Source organism: Stylophora pistillata, chromosome 8 (genome assembly GCF_964205215.1).
Source record: "Stylophora pistillata chromosome 8, jaStyPist1.2, whole genome shotgun sequence".
NCBI lineage: Eukaryota > Metazoa > Cnidaria > Anthozoa > Scleractinia > Pocilloporidae > Stylophora > Stylophora pistillata.
Window position 1 is genome coordinate 21081706 of NC_142526.1, and position 21220 is coordinate 21102925.

A 21220-nucleotide genomic window follows, 5' to 3' on the forward strand; every position below is an offset into this window, starting at 1 on the left:
GTGAGATTAGTGATGATTAACTTTTGGGTCTAGTCCCAGTCTCTTGCAACGCTCGTTCAAGAAGAGCTCGAGTTTCCCTGAGAAGGGGCCCACATAGAAGAGAACCGCATTCGTTTTGGGCTGAATTTAATCAAGATCTTGTTGTGAAGGTACAAAATATGCATCCTTGGTGAATTTTAAAAGTGACTAGAAATACTTGCGTCGTATTGTCACATTTACTCGGGATTGGATCTGCCGTCTTTGCCTCAAAATGGCGGGCTTTCTAAGCCACTCTTTGATTTGGTTTTTGTTTCAGGAAGAAACTAAACAAATATTTGGGTTTTTTTAACTAGTTTGAATTTAGGAAACTACGTCTGGAGCAGAAAATGTAGTTGTAGGTCATTTAGTTACTTTGCATGATTCACAATAAGTTAGAACAATCGCTTGGATAACCCTACTGATCGCTTCTTGAAAGGTTTCCTGTAACATTCCTTCGTCGCACGAGAAACGTGACAGAAACTTCTGTTACGGTGTATTTACCATCTCTGTGATCTCATCTACTTTTAGTTGAATTAAAAATCACCATGGCCAATATCACCGAGAAATCAGGTTGAAAACAAAGTTGACGTTTTCGTGAATATTAATATTAACATTCTCGCAACAGGAAGTTAGACCGATGGAATCCATTTGGTTATATCAACTAAGTTGAAATTGTAAATTGGCCACCGTAAAGAGTTAAAGGCTAAAATGAATGGAATCCATACCGAGAGGCACTGCAATCTTCAAAAAGATCCATTGATTCTTTCAGATTCTGAGATGGTGATTCATGTTTACTGATTTATTTTAAAAGGTTTTGTAGATGCAGTGACGATGGATTACACATAGACTTTACCTTTTGAATATGGCCACTAATGCCGAAGGTGATGTCAGGAGTGTCAGGAATTCAATTTTTTATGATGATGTGGTGTCTTCAGGAGATTTAAGCAATGAAAATGTTACTCCAGCAGAAAATATACAAAACAGGGGTGATGCTTCACCTTTTAACGGCAACGATGGTATGCAAATCCAACACAAAGATTTGAGGGGACAAAATGAAGCAGAAATTTCGGAGGCAGGTGATGGAGAAAAAGATGCAGTGAATAAAAATGGCTCTAGTAAGCCTAAACTTAAACCTAAACCTAAGAGGAATAAGTTTGATGATCAAGGTTCACCAAATGACAGACTGAAAAATCGTAAGGAAAATGATAAGGAACAGTGGACACTAATGAAAGGTGAATTAAATGAGAATAAAGATTGCAAGGAATGCACAGATAGTACAAAAACGGAAAATGATACTCATTCTCAGGCACTTTCAAGGTGTCAATATCAAAAGACAGCTAGTGGTGATTTTGAACAGAAAACTTCACCAGGTCACAGCTCTGAAGGTGACCCCATCAAGCCCCCAAGAAGGCGTTTACCACAAGTACCAAACTCTGCTGAACCAAAGGCTCAGCAGAATACTTCATCACATGGAGGTGATGTGCTTTCTGTCACCCATGATGACTCAGGTGAACAAAAACTAGAGGAAATTGTTTGCAAGCCAGTGCTAACATCAAGTCCAAACCAAGATGAGCTTCCCAGCTTGACTGTAGAAACTAGTGTGATGGACACAAACCGCAGAGTACTATCATTCATAGACGTGTCAACAGAAGGAAGAGCTAAAAAAGTGGAATCTTTTTATGACTACCTTTACTCTCAAGCAGAAGCTGATGTTTCTGTAGAAGGACAAACGTCTCCTATTTTATGGCAAGCAGGGGACAGAATCGGCAGTGCACTGTCTGGGTCAGAGGAACATTTATATGATGATGTTCCAAGAGATAGCAGTGTTGCTCAGAGCTGGAAGAGTAATGGTACATATGATGAGGTTATTGTCAACCGAGGTAGGTATTCAAGTGGGGGATAGAAACAAAAAACATAACATAATTTTTGATAGTTGTAAGCTCAAATCCCCAATCATTTATTGCAAGCCAATGACACTGAAGTTAATAGTTGATTTAATATATATTAAAGCAGCAAGATAAAGTAGCATAAAAAGATCATTTTAACTCGTTTATTTTGGCAATGATTAGAATTATATTTTGGTGGCAAACCCTGCTTGCATCACTCTGAAGTGGACAGGAAAGGATATTCAGAGTTTAAGTAGCCAATCAGAGAGTGCCTTTAATACTGTTTTAGTGTAAATTGAAATCAAATTATCACACTGTTAAATAGTCAACTGGTTTGTGCTTTTACTGTAAATATTTATTTAGTTCAAACTCTCTACAGTATCATCTCTCTTTTTGAACCACAGAGGCATATGTCATGCCTTCAAATGATGATGAAAGTGATGATTACTCAGAAAGTGAGCCATGGGGTTCAGACTTTGAGACTGAAGATGACATAACATATGCAGGAAGTATTAGAACGCAAGATGGTCTTATTGATGAGGAAGAAGAAGAGGATCCCTATGATACAGTGGAAATAAGTCCTATGAGGGAACGGAAGAGACCGGTAACTCTTTTATTTGTAACTCTCACTAAAGTTTTAAAGAAAAGTCCTCTTTTCAAATTTTACACATGTATGATTTTTGTCTGACTAATAGATACATTTGTAATTTAATGACCTAGGTATTACTTGTTTGGGTTTCCATAAAACAATGTTAGAGCCCCTCTGCAATAAACTCAAGAAGCAATCACAGCATTTACTTCAAAGAAAACATTGATTTCAGAATGAACTCAGTGACACCTGACTCTTAATCTCTTTTACAATTAATTTACCAATAATTATTTTCACCCAGCCAATCAGTCCAACATCTTAGTAGATTGAGCAAAGAAAAGGGTGAAATCCTTAATAAACACATGGAGAATGTTCTTATGCCATCCCCATTCTCAAAGATTTTCTAGTTGGTAAACAGTGTTGATTTCATGTACGATTTTATGTCATTTCATAATGATGCCTTCCTGAAGGTCCCTTGTGTGAAGAAACTGCATAAAGTTAGTCAAAAGACAGTTGAAATTTCATTTGTACGTCAGACTGTAGATCCCACGTGTATTTTGAGAATCCTAATTAATTTTGTTCTCCATACTCAGTTCCAGTTTGTATCTGAAATTGCAAACTTCTCGCCATTTTCCACTGGGAAGAAGTCATCACTGAGTAGTCCAGGACTGAAGGCCCAATTTAAGGGTTGCCTTGGACTGAATAGGGTGCCAAGCACACCATACTTGGCTAGTGACTCCAAAAAAGGTATGATATGTGTGTCAATCATTATTATTGTAACAGTTTTCTAAACCAGAACCAAATAAAATCGTTTGAAATCCTTTGATTGAAACTAAGGAACAATTGACCTTTAATGTTTTTTCCAGAACTATCATAAAGAGAGTGCAAGAACATTTGTTTTTATTCAGCATTGCTGTAAATTGAACTATATTCACTACTAACAGTATCCGTGGCATGAGGTTATGATTAATTTTTCTTTTACTTCAGTAGAAAATGAAGAATCAAATGCAGTTTATGTTGACCCAGATATCACAGACTCTGTTAACTATCAGCAACCTGTTATGCCACCTATGCCAGATGGTTTATCCAATGAGCAGGTATCCAATGCCTTTTTACGTTCTTCTATTGATTCTTAATATAAGAGAAAAATCGAGTTTCTATTGATTCATACAATGAATGTACAGCACAGTGGGTGTTTGATGGATTTGTCAGCACTGAAAATAAATCTGAAAGTAAATTTGGATTTATTGCACCTTTCCAAATGAAACTTCTTCATCATACCCCTATCAACATGCCAAAAAAAAAAATGTTTTTCATGCCTAAGACCAGCAGTTGCATTGTCAATTCCTAGTAGATGAGGGTAGCAAGGGAAGGGGTCCTGATCCAGTTTCACACACAAATTTTTGAAAAGTTCACATTTCATGTGTACTTTCAGTTAAAATGGCATTTCACATTATCATGAAGTAAATGGAAAACTTAAAACCTCACCTTGTGCATTAATTTTGAGTTTGATCAATTTAGTGTCACGTTTATAGCCTCTGCTACCCTCCTATATGTGAGATATGTTCAGTAGTTTTCATTTTGCTCCCCAGATCAAAAGATACCAGATTGTGAAGTTTATGCTGGAGAGCGAAGCAGACTATATGAGACTTTTGGATCAACTTAGCAAGGTAAGAGTGTAAATACAAAGCTATTTGAAGTGCTAGAACATTATTTAGTACCAATATTCCACATGATACTGGAGATTGCTTATTCACTGCATGAAGTTCTTATTATTGGCTGAGCTCTTTGAAGGAAACTGTGCTCTATTATGTGTGATAGATAACTAAGGGTAGAGTCCTGAGCAGGCGATAAATATCTTATCTCTTAAATTTCTTTCCCAGCTTACCATCAGAATGTTTATTTCACTTTAAAATTCTTTGATTATAAGTATGTTCCTCTACACTATTTTTTAATAAATGTTCTGATTCTATCATTTCATCACATATACATTTAGCTCACAGAAAATAAGTATTGTTTAATGAAATAGTATCTAAACACTACAGTTATGAATAATTTAAGGCATTGGAACTGCACCCCTTTTTTGTTTTATTAATCTCCATACTTATTTTGTGTTGTCAATACACTTCTATTTTCTCATTGATGTAATTTTTTCTTCCTTTTTTTTAACATAGTAGTGTAACGTTTGTTATTGTGCCACAAAAGAAAAAAGTTTCTTTTCCTTTTCAAAGTCTTTTCTATCTCCCTCTCTTTTTGTTCGGGTAAAGGGTCTTGAGTGTGTGGATGGGTGCGGTATAATTAACAAATAGATTCCATGTTGCAGTTGGTCTGATCAGCAATTATAACATAACCAAAGTAAAGCGCGCGCTCTGATTGGTCAATTTAGCGTCCCCCATTTGCCCATGGGTGTACGCTGCTGACGTGAGCAAATGCAAAGACTATTTTTACGCGCGCGCTTGTTTTTTCTGGTCGTGTAAGGTTTGTTAAATAAAAGGGAACTCTTTAGCTACAATGCATCAATGTTATGTTATAAAACAAATGGTAAAACACCACAGCGTACACTATTGAGTTATGGATGCACTTAGGAGGTTTGCTAAGCACTCAAGAAGCTAGAGTCACTCTCGGCTATGGCCTCGAACGACTCTTACACTTCTTTCGTGCTTAGCAACCTCCCGCGTGCATCCATAACTCAATAGTGTACGCTGTGGTGTTTACCATTTGTTAAATAGATCCCATATGATGCTAAAATGTGGGGCAAACAAGAGAATGGCATACTATGCTTCTTTTGATAACAAAGAAGCAGAATGCTGTTAATGTATGCATCTGTCCTTTTAATAGATCATTGCTAAGAACCAATTCAAATGGGCAGGCAAACCATGTAATTCAGTGTCTTATATAACAGAAGTTTTTGCTACCAACGCTCTTCTATTTGATAAGCATTCACTCTGAAAGAGATCTGACTTAAATCCTATTGGAAAAAAATTGTTTGATTTATTTACATATTTTTGTCTTTGACAGCAATATGAGTTACCGATCAGGGAGCGTGATCTTCTTGAGCCAAGCAAGATTGATGTGATCTTCCAGCATGTACACAGAGTATTGCAGTGTCATGCCATGTTTAATATTGCACTGAGTGCGAGGATGTCAGACTGGACACCAGATATGAATGTTGGTGACATCCTGTATGCTCTGGTGAGATTGAATTCCCCTTATCTATTTTTTTGGTTATTAATATCGTCTGATATTACTAATCATCATCTCAGATTTAATTGAGACAAGTATTATCAACTCACTAATAAATTGTTATTTTTATAGCTGATAGCCAAATGAATAGAATTAAGTCTTCCTGCCCCTAGAGATTCCACAGATTGTCTGAAAGTGATTTCATTAAATAGTCAAGCAAATAGTCTAGGAGAAGACAATCATGTCTTGATATATATATCTTATTAACCAAGTGCAAGGGCGATACTGAGAGAATATCAGCCCGAGGTCTTGACAGTACGGACTGAGCGCAGCGAAGTCCGTACAAAAAAGACCGAGGACCGATATTCTTCCATTGCAATCCCAAGCAAGCTTGGTTAATAAGAGATTTATTATACAACTGAAGTTCAAAGGGACATAAGTGTGGTATCATTCGGGACCATTTGGGACAGTGCCTGGTCCAATACTTAGAGAATATTGGACCAGCAATGGAGAATTTTGATTGGTTGATTTTAGTTATTGGCACTCTGACTACCCGAGTCGTGTAATAAAATCTCTTTATACATTTACCTTGAAATGTGTAGAATGCAGAAGGGAGTAGTGAAGTCAAAGGGATGAAGTCTATAAAGATAGGGTTAAAAAATACTGCCATTTATGTTTTTATTTTTAATTAATACTGACCTCAGTTGGTTTTGAATTTTTAACAGTTTTGCAAATCCATGGTCCTAGATGCTTACAGTGGATATGTGAACAACTTTGCTAAAGCTATGGATACAGTGAAAGTAGCTTGTAGAACTCATCTGGCATTTGCACAGTTTTTAAAGGTTGGCAGTTTTGAAAAAAAATATAAAGCAAATAGATCATTAACCTTTATTCTACACATATTTGTATCAAGAACTCAGGCTGCAATAATGGGATAAGACATACAGCTGTATGAATTTTTCTATGTTGAAATAAATGGTTGAATTTGTCAAATGTTATAAAATAGGCTGTTGTTGGAGACAGAGAGAGATGTGATGTCAGTCAATTTAAAAGGGAAGATTCCTTTGCAGAACTATTTGTATATGTGTACCCTCAGCCTTGTGATTCCACTGCAGGGTACATGGTCAACAGTTACTCCTGGTTAAAACCATTTAGTGTTTTAACACTGGTATTACTCAGTGAAAAAGTGTACAGGAGATGGGTTAGCCTTGTTTGAAGACTACTGTTCAATATATTTTTTTCGTTTTTAACCTATCAAAAGAACTGATCCCTTTTTATGTTTCAGTCACGCAGACAGTCAAGCCTTGACCGCCACTCCCTTCATTATTTGATGTTGAAACCAATTCATAGATTTCCACAAATTTTGGCCCTTCTTCAGGTTAGTTATGAACTGCTGAACCTTGTTGTTAATTTCATGTCAAGTTAAACTTCTTAAAACTCTGTCAGTGTTTAAATGCAAGAAACAACAAACATATAATGTTCCAGCTGTAGGGGTGAGCCTTCAGGGGTACATTGTTCAAAGAACAATTTGTCTACATCAGGGTTGATGAGAATTTTTTATTTTATTGTATGGCTTCTATATTTTTTATTTTCAGGTTTGCCTTACACTGGGGAAAGTAAAACCCCTCAAATGTCACTTCTGTAACATTTTCCCAGTAGATACAAAAACTGTAGCTTGTTTAGCTTTTTAATCCAAGATTATAGTGCTCACTGTAAATAGAATTTTAAAAAAATTGGCCCTTGATTATTCCAGTTTCAAAATATGCACAAATTGCATTGTTACAGGCAAGATTTTCGTGACTTCCCCCCTGGATAGAGCGCTAAGAAGTTCCAGTTTCCCCCAACTTTTCTGCTTGTCTGTAGATTTAGTGATACCCATTTCTCCCTCTCACTCGCTTGAGTGGCCAAGGAAGACTTTTTCTTTACAATTCAATTCATTTTTAAAGAGGAAAGTGATAAGCAGAAAGAATAGTGAGGAATAAGGGATTTTGTTTCATTTAGTACTGAACTATTCACACTGCCGGAAATTTTATGAAATATGTGTACGGCAGTAAAGTTTCTTTCCAAATAACACAATGCAAAGACGTTTGCTTGGATTAAAATCAGGCCTCTCAATCTGGAGCCAGGTCTGGTTTGTTTCAACACAGTTAATCTAACCCTTGGTTATATACATTTTCATAGCTTTGTAGAGTGTTTTCCAAATTTCTTCTCTTTTGGTTTTTTCTGTTTTGCCTTTAACGAGATTAGACTCCTTGCAACAATTCTGAGACAGATATCAAAACAAATTTTAATTTTTCATTCTGAAATAGCAGTGATCTTCTTTGGAACAAAATCAATCAGAGTGCTAACAATTAAGCCCCAATGCCCCCACTCTTTTTTTCAATCTTAAAGACTCTTGCTCATTTCAAAATAGTCTTTTCTCAAATTATTTGTACTATATTCATAGGAACTACTGGTTGTGACTCCCAGGGATCATCCAGATCGTGTCCCACTCCAACTTGCTCTGACTCAGTTAGAGTGCCTGGCAGAAAATCTCAGTGAGAGAAAGAGAGAAGCTGAGCTGAGAAACAAAGTGAAGCTGTTGGATGGTTTGGTGGCACAGAGTCACAAGGTCAGTTGGAACAGAACACCAGAGCAATAACCAGATGTTTGGAACCACTTGGGGAGGGGAAATTGGTTTGAGTTAATCAGGGGAGGCACTGTGTTTTGAATTGTAGTGGCTGAGTGGTTAGGATGCTCAGCTTGTGATCTGGTGGTGTCAGGTTTGAGCCCTCCACCCTGCTACTCTCTCGCTTTGTTCTTGGTTACCCTGAGTTCTACTCCTTGGCTGTTCTCTGTACATGTATGTATAGCCAAATGGTTTGCCTCTAGCTAGTTGAGATCTTTAAAACACTGTTTATTCACAATATATTTGTTTTTAATTTGTTCATAGTGGCCTGAAAAGTCCCGTTTAGAGAGTGGCTAATTAAGTTTACGCACCTACATGCATACATTCATTCAAAGGTTCAGGGGTAAATTTGCAATACTTGAGTGAGAGAAAAGAAGAAAATTTATCTCATATTACTGGGATTTTCCAAAGCCAAGAGTTTGAGTAATCAGAATTGTACTGATCCTTGGCATCTTGCTCTCCCAGGATTAGGCTGGGTCCTCCAAAAAAAGTTGTTTCACTCAACCGTTCCATAAAAAAAAAAAAGAAAAAAAATTACATGTTATGGTATTTTGATTATATATGAGTTGAATATGAGATCCCATTGTAATACTTTGGAAATTCTGGAATAGGTAGGAACTTAAAAGTCCAATTATGGAATTGTCAGTTGAATTGGAGCTCAAACATCAAAATTATGTAATCATGGTGAATTTAGCATGAATGATTTCCTGGTAAACCAAAAAGATACAAGGATAGCTTATGGAAATTACTCAAGATAAGGAATTTCTTTATAAAGACCACCACTCGTCAAAGACAGTGTGACAGTTGCACGCTGTTTTTCCAACAACTGACATTTATTCTGTTTCTTTACCCTTTAGCCTCTGGCTTCTGGAAATAGGTACTTTATAAGGCAGGATGACTTTGTACAATGTGTGAGTAAATCTATGATTATAAGCTACTGGAAAAAGGTTTAAAGCACTTTGACGAAATTTTCTCACTGGCAAACGGAACAAATGGAAGAGATACTGCTGACCACTTACAACGATGCGAAGAGTAGCTGCATGTAACAGATAGGTTTGGATGTAGTGACGAAAGGGGATTAAAATATCCACTCTCATTTGGCAGTGATCCTCCACACCAGATATGAAGTCCCATTATATCTGGTTCAACATTAGCAACGTTTGTGTAATGGTGATATTTGCAGCAAGCGGTTTTTAGGGCACTAGATGAAAATGAAAGCAGCAGATCCATAAAAACGACCGACCTCGTGCAGCCCGGTCGCGCCACGCCTTGTCGTGTTCAAACCACCTGTCTCAGTAGTGCAGACTGACTGCATCTCCTTGTACATCTTTTTTTTTTTCCTTTGGAATTAGTGGTTGTAGGTGATCGAGAGGAACGTCAGTTCTTCTTTCTCTCCCCTCAACTCCCCTCTTTCTCTCGTCTACACGTTGGGTAGTTTTCGAAGAATTAGGGATGATAAAGCTCTACAGTGTGCTCCTTGTTTTGTCTTCAGTCTTTGTATTGTTTTATCCTCTCAGACTGTTGAAGGTGAATCAATCCTTGGAACAAAGAAACGACGCATTATCATGTTGTCAGACATGCTGCTTTGTGTTTCTCTCATTAAAGGGTAACAGATTGTCGAGTAGAATTGAAGCCATTCATTTTCTTTCTGAGAATATATGATTTTAATACACATAACATTTTAGTGACTAGCTAGCGCTGGTTGTTAATTAAATCAACAATGAAAATTAATGATGAATAGATTGATTAGCTTTTTTTTCCTCAACTTTTTTTCAAATCAAGTTTTTTTTATTTGTTTTACTGATTGCTTCGTTATTTTGTAATGGTTTACGAAAAAAAATCAGTAAATTTTACCTTGACTCAGGAAAATTTGATTTGCGACAACGTAACACATGCATTTCTCGTTTTCTCATTCATTTGGGCCTCGATCCAAAGGCTAGTTTGAGCTGACTTTTGGCCAACATATCAACACTTTACACCCTAATGTCAACATGCATATTCTCCATACTGTTCTCTTTACATTTCTTAGGTGCCGACAAGGAGCTTCTTTTACCTTGCTGATCATTTTTGTTTTACTCGTAATCGTACTGTTTGATTTAAGGCAGATATTCCTAGGAGAAATTAGATGCTGATCACTCGTTAAGTCAAAAGGGTAATGAGAAGAAATACCGCTTGTAAAGGAAGCCGAATGCTGATCCTGTGCGTTTTATAATGTATTTGTTGGGTCGGGGGATTTTTCGTTTTTACTTTGGAATCCTCGGGGAATTTTGATAACGGATGTCCTAGGTACCTTGTTATTTATGACCTCGTTTCCTTTTAGGAAGAAAGACCGTGCCATGCACATGGTTATTGACCCAAAAGCCAAGTACAAACTTAAGTGGAATGTTCCATTGAGCGATGTGGATATCATAGAATATGGTCCAGGGGTTAACATACTGACCAATTCCTACAGAACAACGATAAAGCACTCTGCTGAAGGTAGATACAATGGATTCTGACCGAAAGTCATACAGTAATGAACACTACTGAAGCAGTAGGGAAAATAAAGCTGCTCGAGTAGTGTACATTACTGGGGAAATCCGACTTTCATATTTTCATGTATTCACAGTCATTTAGTTATAGCGTGGTTTCAGATGAGTGTATTGAGGCACATACAGCGCAGCTGAATGTGTTACTGATGTCCTTACCACATTTTGAGGTCTTCTGTGGTCTTTTGCCGTACACATCATCGGCAAAATCGAATCTATTTGTTTTTGAATGAGAAAAAGAAAAATTTTCTCAAACAGGTCAGTATCGGAGTGCTTACAGTGGTTGCCGGGAACACTTTGAAGACCTACAGCAGGACTTAGCTATCATTGGTCAAATCGCTGGCCTCGTGTCCACGCTACGGCGGTCATACCAGGTTAGATTTGTATTCGTGCTCTTGGATGAGACGTATTCTGTTCAGACCGTGTGACTTGACAAAAATCAATAGATCGGAAAAATTGAGGTAAAGGCTTGAAATAATTCCGACACATGGGGTTATAAGTCAAGTAGAACGCAGTTTGCTGTTAAAAACGTAACTGCTGTCGGTAAACGTTTTTTCAGGTTCTTGATATAGAAAAGGTTCAGCAATGGCACAAGGCGGTGCAGAGGACAATCGAGGAAGAAACAAGACTGGCCAATCTTTATTGGCTCGAGCTGTCATTACCATCCAAGTAAGAGTAATACCAAACGGTGTTAAATTATTTCAGTCTGAATTCGCTTGTGATGTAAGTTGTGAATTACTAAGCGATAACTGGGTGAAAAACTTACCGTCTTTATTCATGTCTGTTGGTCAGTCAGCCAGTCAATCAGTCAGCCAGCCAGTCAGCCAGTCAGACAGTCATTTTGTCAATCAGCCAGTTAGTCAGTCATTTTGTCAATCAGCCAGTCAGACAGTCATTTTGTCAATCAGCCAGTTAGTCAGTCAGTCAGTCAGTCAGTCAGTCAGTCAGTCAGTCAGTCAATCAGTCGGTCGGTTAGTCAGCCAGTCAGACAGTTATTCGCTCAGTCATCCCTTTACTACTCAACAGGATTTGGACTAGTACTGATTACCACATCACATGAACGAGCAATATTATCAAACACACTGACTAACAATTATTTTGCAGGAATGGCAATGTGAACTACATTTTTAGCACAGACTCGCCAACAGTGAAAGCGGAATGGGTCACAGCTCTTAATACGTCTAAGTTACGACTGGGTAAGCCGAGCTTTTTTCTGCATTTATTACCAGCTATCTATTGATATGCTTCTACCTAGTGACTAGAACTTGACTTGCAGGACGACATTACAATAGACCAACACATTCAAGTTATCTCCTTTAAATCGAAATGTTTGTGTGATGTTAGGGTTAAGGGTTTCTCTGACGCCGAAGAGAATTTTGATGTGTCAAAACACGATTGAACTAACATGGTACTGTTCTCTTATACGAGTTACTTTCATTGTTTTTGTTTGTTTGTTTTTTTTTTTTCCGGTTTTTGTTTGTTTGTTTTCTAGCCCCTGAGAACAATCCAGGTTGGTATCTTCCAGAGGATGATGGAACTGGAGGTGTGGCCATTCAAAGACGAAACATGCCTCTCCTCAAAGATAACTCAAGTTTGTTTATGCTCAACCTGAAAGCAAAGGTACGTTATCATGTGCTTGCTATGGAAATATTTATAAGGAGCTGAGAGAGAGTAGTGTTAAGAGCATTTGCCTCCCTCTTTCGTGGCTGGATTCCATTCTCAGACCTGCAGTTTGTTACTGGTTCTTTATTTTGTTCCAGGGGTCTTTGTCCGTGATTTCTGTTTCGCGAGTTTACTCATTTGCTAATATTACTTTTAGAGTGGTTTTCAGGGCTCGAAAAATATTTGAATGACACCTTGCCCGTTGGGCAAATAACCCTTAAGTTTTGCTTGCCCGGGGCACTTCCCTGCTTGCCCAAGTTTTCAAACTAATTAATAATTCACGAACAGAGATTTACCTGGATTTTATCATCAAAGGGCTAGCTTCGTTTTCGCGGTAGAAATATGCGACTTCTCAGTTTTCACGAACAATTTCTACAGTTTTAATTAATATATCGCTGTTGAGTTAAGTTTTGTACAGAGAAACCGAAACATTCTCGGGGAAAATTGCCACAATTAAGAAATAAACACAGCTTTTTCGTTCCCAACGCGGCTATTTTTTATCCTGGAAAGAAATTTGAGCGGGGGAAGATTTTGATCACGTGCTAGGCAACCACTTCTGAGCCGTGAGCGCGCGTCACGCAATCAACAAAACAACGCTATAAATTGTAATTTTCGTCAAGCTTCATCTAAACACTTGATTACCCTTGGGCCTAAAGTTTACCTTTTCTTCTCAAAATCGTTATCAAAAATTTAGTCGGCGAACGGCTTGCCCGCTGGGTCCTTGCCAGTCGGGCAAGGAAGGAGAGAAAGTTACTTGCCCGAAGGGAAAATCTACTTGTCCCAGACGACCGGTCGGGGGTTTTTTCGAGCCCCGGTTTATTCTCTAGAGAAATTTTCAGGAACATGTCTAAATGTTTATAACCTTATATTCATATTATCAGAGGATACTTGATGTGGAAGGTATTGCCGTAACGGAGGTAGACTTCAAATGGACTCTTCTTTTTCCGGTGAAGTCCGTTGCGCAAGTAAAAACAAATAGGTGAAAACAAAAATTTATGTTAGAGCGTTGCGTGTATCTCACTCTTAAAGTTCCACGTGGCGCGCTAACATCAGTTTTTGTTTTCACTTAATTTTTTTTCTTACAAGGAGGGACTGCTCTTTGTCTGTGACAGAGGTTTAACTCTTCAATTTTTTTTCTTTTACAGATTCAGTGTATCGTGAGTTGTCCTGATATTTCGGATCCTCTTCCCGGCGCCCATGACAACTACAACATTCTTTGGCTCCTTTGCGGAAGTGGAGATAATGCTGGTCACGTGACTGTAGTCAAAGTTTCCCTTGCCTCCCCGCCACAGGTGGTAGAGTCGTTTCACGTGTGCGAGTCCAACATCTTGTGTGGTGCGTATATGGAAAGGACCTGCGGTGAGGAGAAGAAATTCAAAGGAAGAATCAGCGGTCGGTTTGGTTTTCCTTTTCCCACGGTCTGGTTGGGAACGCAGGGAGGAAGGTACGGTCGAGGGTATCTTCATATCAGCCAGAGATCGCTCATTGTTTTGAGATCCCTGCTCATTTGACATTCCTTTGCGAAGATTGCATTTTTTCTATGTTCCCCTGGGTAGGCGGATTACGCCGTTCTATGAGAAGGTAATGCGCCGATCAATTTGATGCTTTAATACTCCCCCGGGCAAACCACGGGCCTTTGACCGCCGTCCATGCCTGGCGGATAGGGAATTTGAACTTGGGTGTCAATTCTTTGTAGGAATATGTGTTATCTCTAAACTTGGAGATGTTTAACGTAAATAATTCACTTTCGCTAGCGAATGGTTCAGAAGGAAAGGTTTACAAGGTGTAGGTTCCAACGCTTGGTCTATGTGTAGAAAGTCACCCTCGCTGATTTTGCCTTATACAAAAATCTGGATGGGGCGCTTGAATACAAGAGAGGAGGAGGAGGAGGGGAGGGGAGGGGAGGGAGGGTGATTTTGAACAAACCAATCTTCAAAATTTAAATGCCCGAGGTGTTGCCTGGGAGGGATGTTGAGGCTTGGAATTGATCGACGCATGCTCTGTGATAGACTAGCAACCCCCTGAAGGAGAGTGACAGTCCTCTTAATCCCCGGTCGGTAAGTTTGACATCAAATAAAACAAAGAATTTTAAAAATTCTTTTACAAATTAAAAATAAAATCGCAAATTTTATTAACTTTTCTAACCTGGAATAGTTTTAGAACTCTAACGCGTTTTTTTTTTTTTTTTTTTTTTTTTTCCTCAGAATTTTCATCTATAATGCTGTGGACGCCACGCGGCGTTACGTCATGTCAGTAAAACTTCCAGACGCAGTCTTGCACATCAAGTAAGCTGATAGAAAAAAAACGGGTCTAGATTTTGAAGTTCTTGCTAATTTTAGACCAATCTCTAATTTAATGTTCATGTCAAAGCTTACTGAGAGAGCTATCGCTCTGCAGCTGATTGATTATATCACGATAAATAACCTTGATGAAGTTTTCCATTCTGCTTACAAACAACTGCATAGTGCTGAGACGGCTCTTCTCAGAGTCAAAATGATATTTTGAAAGCTTTAGATAATCATCAGTCAGTCATTTTACTACTTTTAGATTTGTCCGCTGCGTTCGACACGGTAGACCACACTATTTTACTTAATATTTATGGAATTTTAGAATTGTAATTTTGAACTTCTATTTTATTTTTAAATTAATATTTATTGTAAGGCGCAGTTGAATATTTTTATAGAAACTGCGCGGTATAAATTTAAATTTAATAATAATAATAATTTAATAATAGGCTTGCTATTCGGTTCGGTATCACTGGTTCCGCGCTCTCTTGGTTTACCTCCTATCTTTGCAATCGTTACCAGTTTGTTGGTATTAGGGGGAGTGGTCTACACATCGCCCATTGGTATGTGGGGTTCCCCAGGGGTCTGGTTTAGGTCCCATACTCTACTTACTGTACACTTCACCACTCGGGGATATTGTTGGAAGGTATAACATGGGTTATCACTCTTACGACGATGATACCCAGTTGTACTTGTCCTTCGATTCCCGGGGTCGTGATGCGGAGGCTTTGGCAGTTTCTCGGGTTGAAGCCTGTGCTCGTGAGATAGTCAACTGGATGTGCTGTAATAAGCTTAAGCTGAACGGCGACAAATCGGAGCTACTTGTTATTAGAAAAAACCAGGAAAGATTTATTACTCGACGTTTCGGGGTCATCGTGACTCATTATCAAGAGACTAGTTTAAAAACATGCAAATAAGGAAAGGTACAAGAATAGCATAAATTAGACTTAACGGCTAATTTATGCTATTCTTGTACCTTTCCTTATTTGCATGTTTTTAAACTAGTCTCTTGATAATGGAGTCACGATGACCCCGAAACGTCGAGTAATAAATCTTTCCTGGTTTTTTCTATGCCTTTGCTTTAGCAAATCCCTGCTGATCAAGTACTTGTTATTAGTTCTCAATATCGGCCTTGTCCCGTGTTATCTTCTCTTAAAATTGTTTGTTCCGTAGTACATTCATCAACATCAGCTCGTAATTTGGGTGTAGTTTTCGACAATGGTCTAACGTTTGAGTAGCATGTTGGTGCTATATGTAAATCGGCTTTTTATCATCTAAGGAGGATAGCCAGAATTAGGAGCTATATGTCAGAGGAGTCTACATTAGCGCTTATACATGCTTTTATAACTTGCAGGTTAGACAATGGGAATGCCCTTTTATACGGGCTACCAAAATACCAGACTCAGAGGCTACAGTCTGTACAGAACTGTGCCGCTCGTCTTGTTAAGCGTTGTCCTAAATTTGGTCATACTTCACCATTACTTTCGGAGCTACATTGGTTACCAGTAGAGCATCGCATTGTTTTTAAGATCTTGTAGTTGGTTTTTAAATCTCTGAATAATTTAGCCCCTTCTTATCTTAGTGATTTGCTAACACCGTATATCCCCAGTCGTAGACTCAGGTCATCCAAACAGTCTCTTCTGGTTGTCCCAAGGTCTATTCAAAAGTCTTATGGTGACAGAGCTTTCGCGGTGGCTGCCCCACGGTTGTGGAATGCTCTGCCCATTCATATGAGACAGCCTCGTTTTTCTTTGGCTGCTTTTAAGAAATGTCTGAAGATTTACCTTTTTAAATAAGCTTTCTTTTCAAATATTTTGTGATTTTATGTGATTGTTTGTCTTAATTATTTTGTCTTTAATCAATTGTAGTCATTATCTTTTTAACTCAGTATTGTAAAGCGCCATAGAGCAGTCGGATATGGCGCTATATAAGTCCATTATTTATTTATTATTATTATATAGAATTACGCATGCTCTTAACGAGGGGTAAACTGGGTTCGAATGTTCTGGCAGAGTATGGATATTTTAACTTCAAAAGAGAGCTCAGCCGATTGACTTGAAGATTTTCTTGCAAGTCCACTGCTTGTCTATCACGTCGTCTATTAAATTTTTTTTCCTAATTATTGGTGTTATGTTTTAAATTTCTTCTCGAAAATGAAACGCGACATAACTGATAAACAACCTCCTTTCGATCTTTGTTAATGAACTTCAAATTTGCCAGAGGTGGACAGTTTTTTTATCTTCGAGAACAAAATTAGTATTACGCTAAGTATTAATTTGACGTTTACCCCTCAGTCCTTAAACATCAAAGGGTGATGAGCATCTCATTTGAATTACAATTACACCCCTGGATCACACATTTAGGACCCATTTAGGTCAGGAGCGTAAAGAAAATTATTACCAACTAAAGGAACTCATGCATGATTGTTAACAATTTCTCCTTGTCATCGCCTTAGGAAAAGTATAGAGAACAGTTTAGAAAATATGCATGCTGATGTTAGGGCGTAAAATGTTAATTTTTAGGACAGGACGATTGCACTGAGGTTTAAACATGGCATTACACTCCTTTGCCCTTATACGGTAATTTCTGACGTCATTTTGCTCATACTCATTTTTCTTACCTTTTTTCCTTCTCAGAATGGTAGACATGAAGATCTTTGCAGCTGTGGCTGATGGTAGCGTTGTTATTTTCAAACGTAATAGAGGTAACGTGAGCGATTGAATTGTCAATTCCATGTTTTGGATCTATCCAATCTTTACCCCTTTGAACCCCCATTTCTTATTTCTCCTCACACTACAACCCCTAAATCAAACATTAAGGTCACGGGAAAAGAAGAAATTATCACCAACTGAAGAAGCTCTGGATTATTAAACAAATTCACCTTGTTAGCGCCTTAGGAAATGTGTAGAGAACGTTGAGCTTCTTCGTGATTTTCATTTGCCTTTTGTAGCGATTCTTCCAATGGAAGAATTGGTAAGGCATTTTTAGTTTCCTTTTTGCATTCTATCTGTATTTAGCGGGCACGTGGAACTTCAGTGAACCAAAGGCCGTCGGTCTTGGTAAAGTTCCCGTCATGGCGATGACGGTTGTAAAAGAAAAGCTTTGGTGTTCCTGTGGCAACAAGCTGTTCATTTTAGATTGCAATGAAGAGATTATCAAGGTACTTGTTTATGACGAGAAGATACGTTCCTTAAAAATTACACCCAGCTAAGCTTCACCTGGCATCGTTGCTCGCATTAGGTCATGAATAGTTTACTGCTACACAGTGAGACAATGAGTTGAAACAGGTAGAGATATAACAAGTTTTTTGGAGAGGAGGTGAAAAAAAAAAAAAACCTGACGACACACGTGTTTTAAAGGGAGTGGGGATGGCGCGGTGGTGAGAACGCTGGCCTCCCACCGCTGTGGCTTGGGTTCGATTCCCGGACTTGGCGCCATATGTGGATTGAGTTTGTTGTTGGTTCTCGTCCGTGCTACGAAGTTTTTTCTCCGGGTCCTCCTGTTTTCCTCCCTCTTCAAAAACTAACCTTTCAAATTCCAATTCAACTTGGAAACGGTGGACAAGAAAAACTACCTTGTGTAATGTCTACCGCTAATTTCCATTCCCAATCCCATTAGGGAAGCTGTAACTTCGTTCCTTTCAATTATTTTATATAGCACGTGATCGAAGTCGATGAAAATCCTAAGACGAGTATCAAGCATCTTGTTGGTTATGGTGTGGGTGTCTGGGTGTCTGTCTGGAAGCAGCCGTCAATCAAGCTGTTCCATAGTGAGACACTGAAGCACGTTCAGGATTTCAGCATCGCCTCTCCCGTCACCAACATGCAGAGGGGTTAGTTTAAATATAGACTGAGACAAAAAATGAAACCTGAAATTACAGAGAAATCTTGTAAATCTTTAGTCAACCTTGAGAGCTGGGCGACTGCACATATCTATCCGTGGTGTAGTACCACAAGTGTCATCCGTAAAAATTTAAAGGGAAAATAGCTCAGAAACGATCATAGAAGAGTGAATGAGAATGATGAGTGTTTTCCTAACAAGTCTCTCCGCCCCTCTTTTATATCCAAGGATACATATTTCTGCTCTTTTATTCCCAGATATCGACTCTCAGCTGGAAAAGACAAAACTAGACCAAGTGTATGCTACAGCCCTTGCTGCCGATGAGGGTTTACTGTGGGTCGGGACAAGTGTTGGCGTCACTCTTGTGTTTCCTTTGCCGCGGCTAGAGGGAATACCGCTCGTGTCTGGTAGGAAACTGCTCATAACCTTCTCTTATTCTCTGTGGCCAAAAGCTGTGGAGCATTGATCTTGATCCATCCGTTTATCATTCCTTAGGTAAAGCTTGTGTTGCCTTTCACTCGTACGGTAGCAGTGTGCGATGTTTTTACCCGCTGAAGAACAACCCAAACCTCGGAACGGGACAGAATCTCGATGCAAACAAACTTGACTCGACTTTGTTTCGTGAGAATGAAGTCAGAGATGCCTGTGTTCAAACGGACGCAGGAATCTCCGGGGTTTGGTCCTACGCGTCACGCGGTCCGGCCTCAGCCAATCAAAGTGAAGGTAAGAGTCAATCCTCTTTTCACTGCGTTGGTGACTCTTCAGATTGAAATAATGGAGTGAAAACTCAAAAATCTTAAAAAATGAAACAAAATGAGTTTAAGCCAACGGTTGACAACTATCTATGTTCTCGCGACCCTAAGCGATGAAGAGGTCAGTTAGCGAGAAAGAAGGGCTTGATATTGAATTTTTAAAAGGAATTTCGCCTGTGTTCTGTTCTAGCGTCTCCTAAAAAGGAAAGTGGCAGAGCCAAGGGTCAAACTACGGAACGAGAAGATGAAGATGAGGAGGACCTTTCTGACGAAGATGTCCGTAGCGATGACGAGTTTAATTTTGTGGAAGATAAACAACAAACTCTGAGTGGTGTACGGATTAGATCAAGTGTTGGGACTGCATCTTCATTCGGTTCATTCAAAATCAAATTCGAAGGGACTGAGGGGGCTTCTAACAGCCTCGCCAGGAGCTCGGTACAATCCGATGATGTTGTTGGCAAAACAGAATTCCGAGTGGACGACTTCGCCCGAATGTTGTCCGATTTCAAAGGCTTTGGAAGTAAACCGGCGACAACTGTTCCGGAACCGCCCAAAATTCCACTCGATCTTCTTAGCGGAAAGGCTGATTGCGAAGGTGGAACACTATCTGAAGGCCAAGAAAGTGCGAAAGCGCCTGCAAGTGCTGATGAAACAGTCGGAAGTGGTTCTGAGCTCGGGCAAACAGAAAGCGGAAGTGGTAGCGAAAATGCACATTCTAGGGAAAAGGGTATTTCTGTTGGTGAACATGTCAAACTGAACGGTGCTCACGCGACTGCGGAAGCTCAAGATGGTAACTTTGAAACCGAAAACGAGTCTGCGGGAGAATCTTCTGAATCTAAAAGCGATGAACCCACCGATCTTTCACCGGAAGTTGAAACAAAGGCAGGAAACAATAGTGATACCGGAAACCTCGAGGTGGGTTCCTTGGCAGCTCCGACCTACTTGGAAGTTCTTAAAGATTCAGATTCGAGGGCTGTAAAGTCATCAGAAGCAGCTAAGACACCGGAAGTGATTTACGACAGTCCTCGGCAAGACGATAGCTACAATGTTTTCGATAGAAGTCAGTTGCAATATTACACGACCGGAAGTACGGCTAAAGTGGAGAACTTGAAACCCAGACTGCCGTTCCCTGTTCTATTTGTAAGCGCCGGGGAAGGTTATGCGGACTTGCGGCGAAAGCGACGGGATGAAAACGACAAAGAGCCGAGAGTCATGATTTGGCAAATAACCTAAGAGAGAATCTTTTAGAAACTCCAGTTATCGGGAAGTCTTCGTTGCACTTCGGATTGTTCTCGGCAAGAGCGCGAATACAAAGCAAAATCGATTTAAAAGGTAAAGTACAATTAAAGAATTTGAAGCAGATATTTCAAGTCAGACAAGTTTATGATTTGTTTGTCGCGAACATCATCTTTTATACTACTTACTTTTCACTTGAAATACTAGTACAAATCCATGTAAAATGTTATTTTATGAATATAAAAACAGGGATGAATAGTATAGATTTCTTGTTGATAGCACATTATTTTTTATATCGTTATAAAAGTTAATATAAATTAGGTTGTGTTTGTTTTTGTTTTTGTTTTTACGGCTTCTTTTTATTAAGTATCGTGGTAGTTTCGTCGGACGTAAGACTGTTTGCAGACGAAGAATCGAAAAAATTAAAACAAAAAAATGATGGCAGTAAAGCCATTTACAACCAAATGAAGCTTCACAAGAAACCAATGAGGCAATACTCGATCCTACTGAAACTGGGACATGTCTGGCCTGTATAGGTCACCCGGTTTGTGTGCAATATTACCCATCAAACAG

At 39.0% G+C, this 21220-nt stretch overlaps 1 protein-coding gene across 3 annotated transcripts; it reads left to right on the forward strand.

The window, feature by feature from the left end:
• Positions 1-3: 3 nt before the first annotated feature.
• On the forward strand, positions 4-20977 carry LOC111332222 (uncharacterized). Of its 3 annotated transcripts, none has more exons than XM_088730668.1 (25): positions 4-149; positions 830-1898; positions 2309-2508; positions 3087-3240; positions 3481-3590; positions 4086-4163; positions 5512-5685; positions 6402-6518; positions 6962-7054; positions 8123-8287; positions 9202-9255; positions 9862-9950; positions 10665-10822; positions 11131-11246; positions 11432-11541; positions 11977-12068; positions 12365-12492; positions 13680-13978; positions 14739-14819; positions 17456-17523; positions 17837-17979; positions 18477-18651; positions 18917-19066; positions 19155-19382; positions 19602-20977. In XM_088730668.1, exons 2-25 carry the CDS (start codon positions 881-883, stop codon positions 20642-20644), a joined length of 5043 nt encoding a protein of 1680 aa, XP_088586794.1. In that variant the 5' UTR covers positions 4-149; positions 830-880; the 3' UTR covers positions 20645-20977. The 3 variants fall into 3 exon arrangements, with proteins under 3 accessions (XP_088586794.1, XP_088586795.1, XP_088586796.1); XM_088730669.1 differs by having other exon boundaries at positions 3484-3590; XM_088730670.1 differs by having other exon boundaries at positions 49-149; positions 984-1898.
• The last annotated feature ends 243 nt before the right edge of the window (positions 20978-21220 follow it).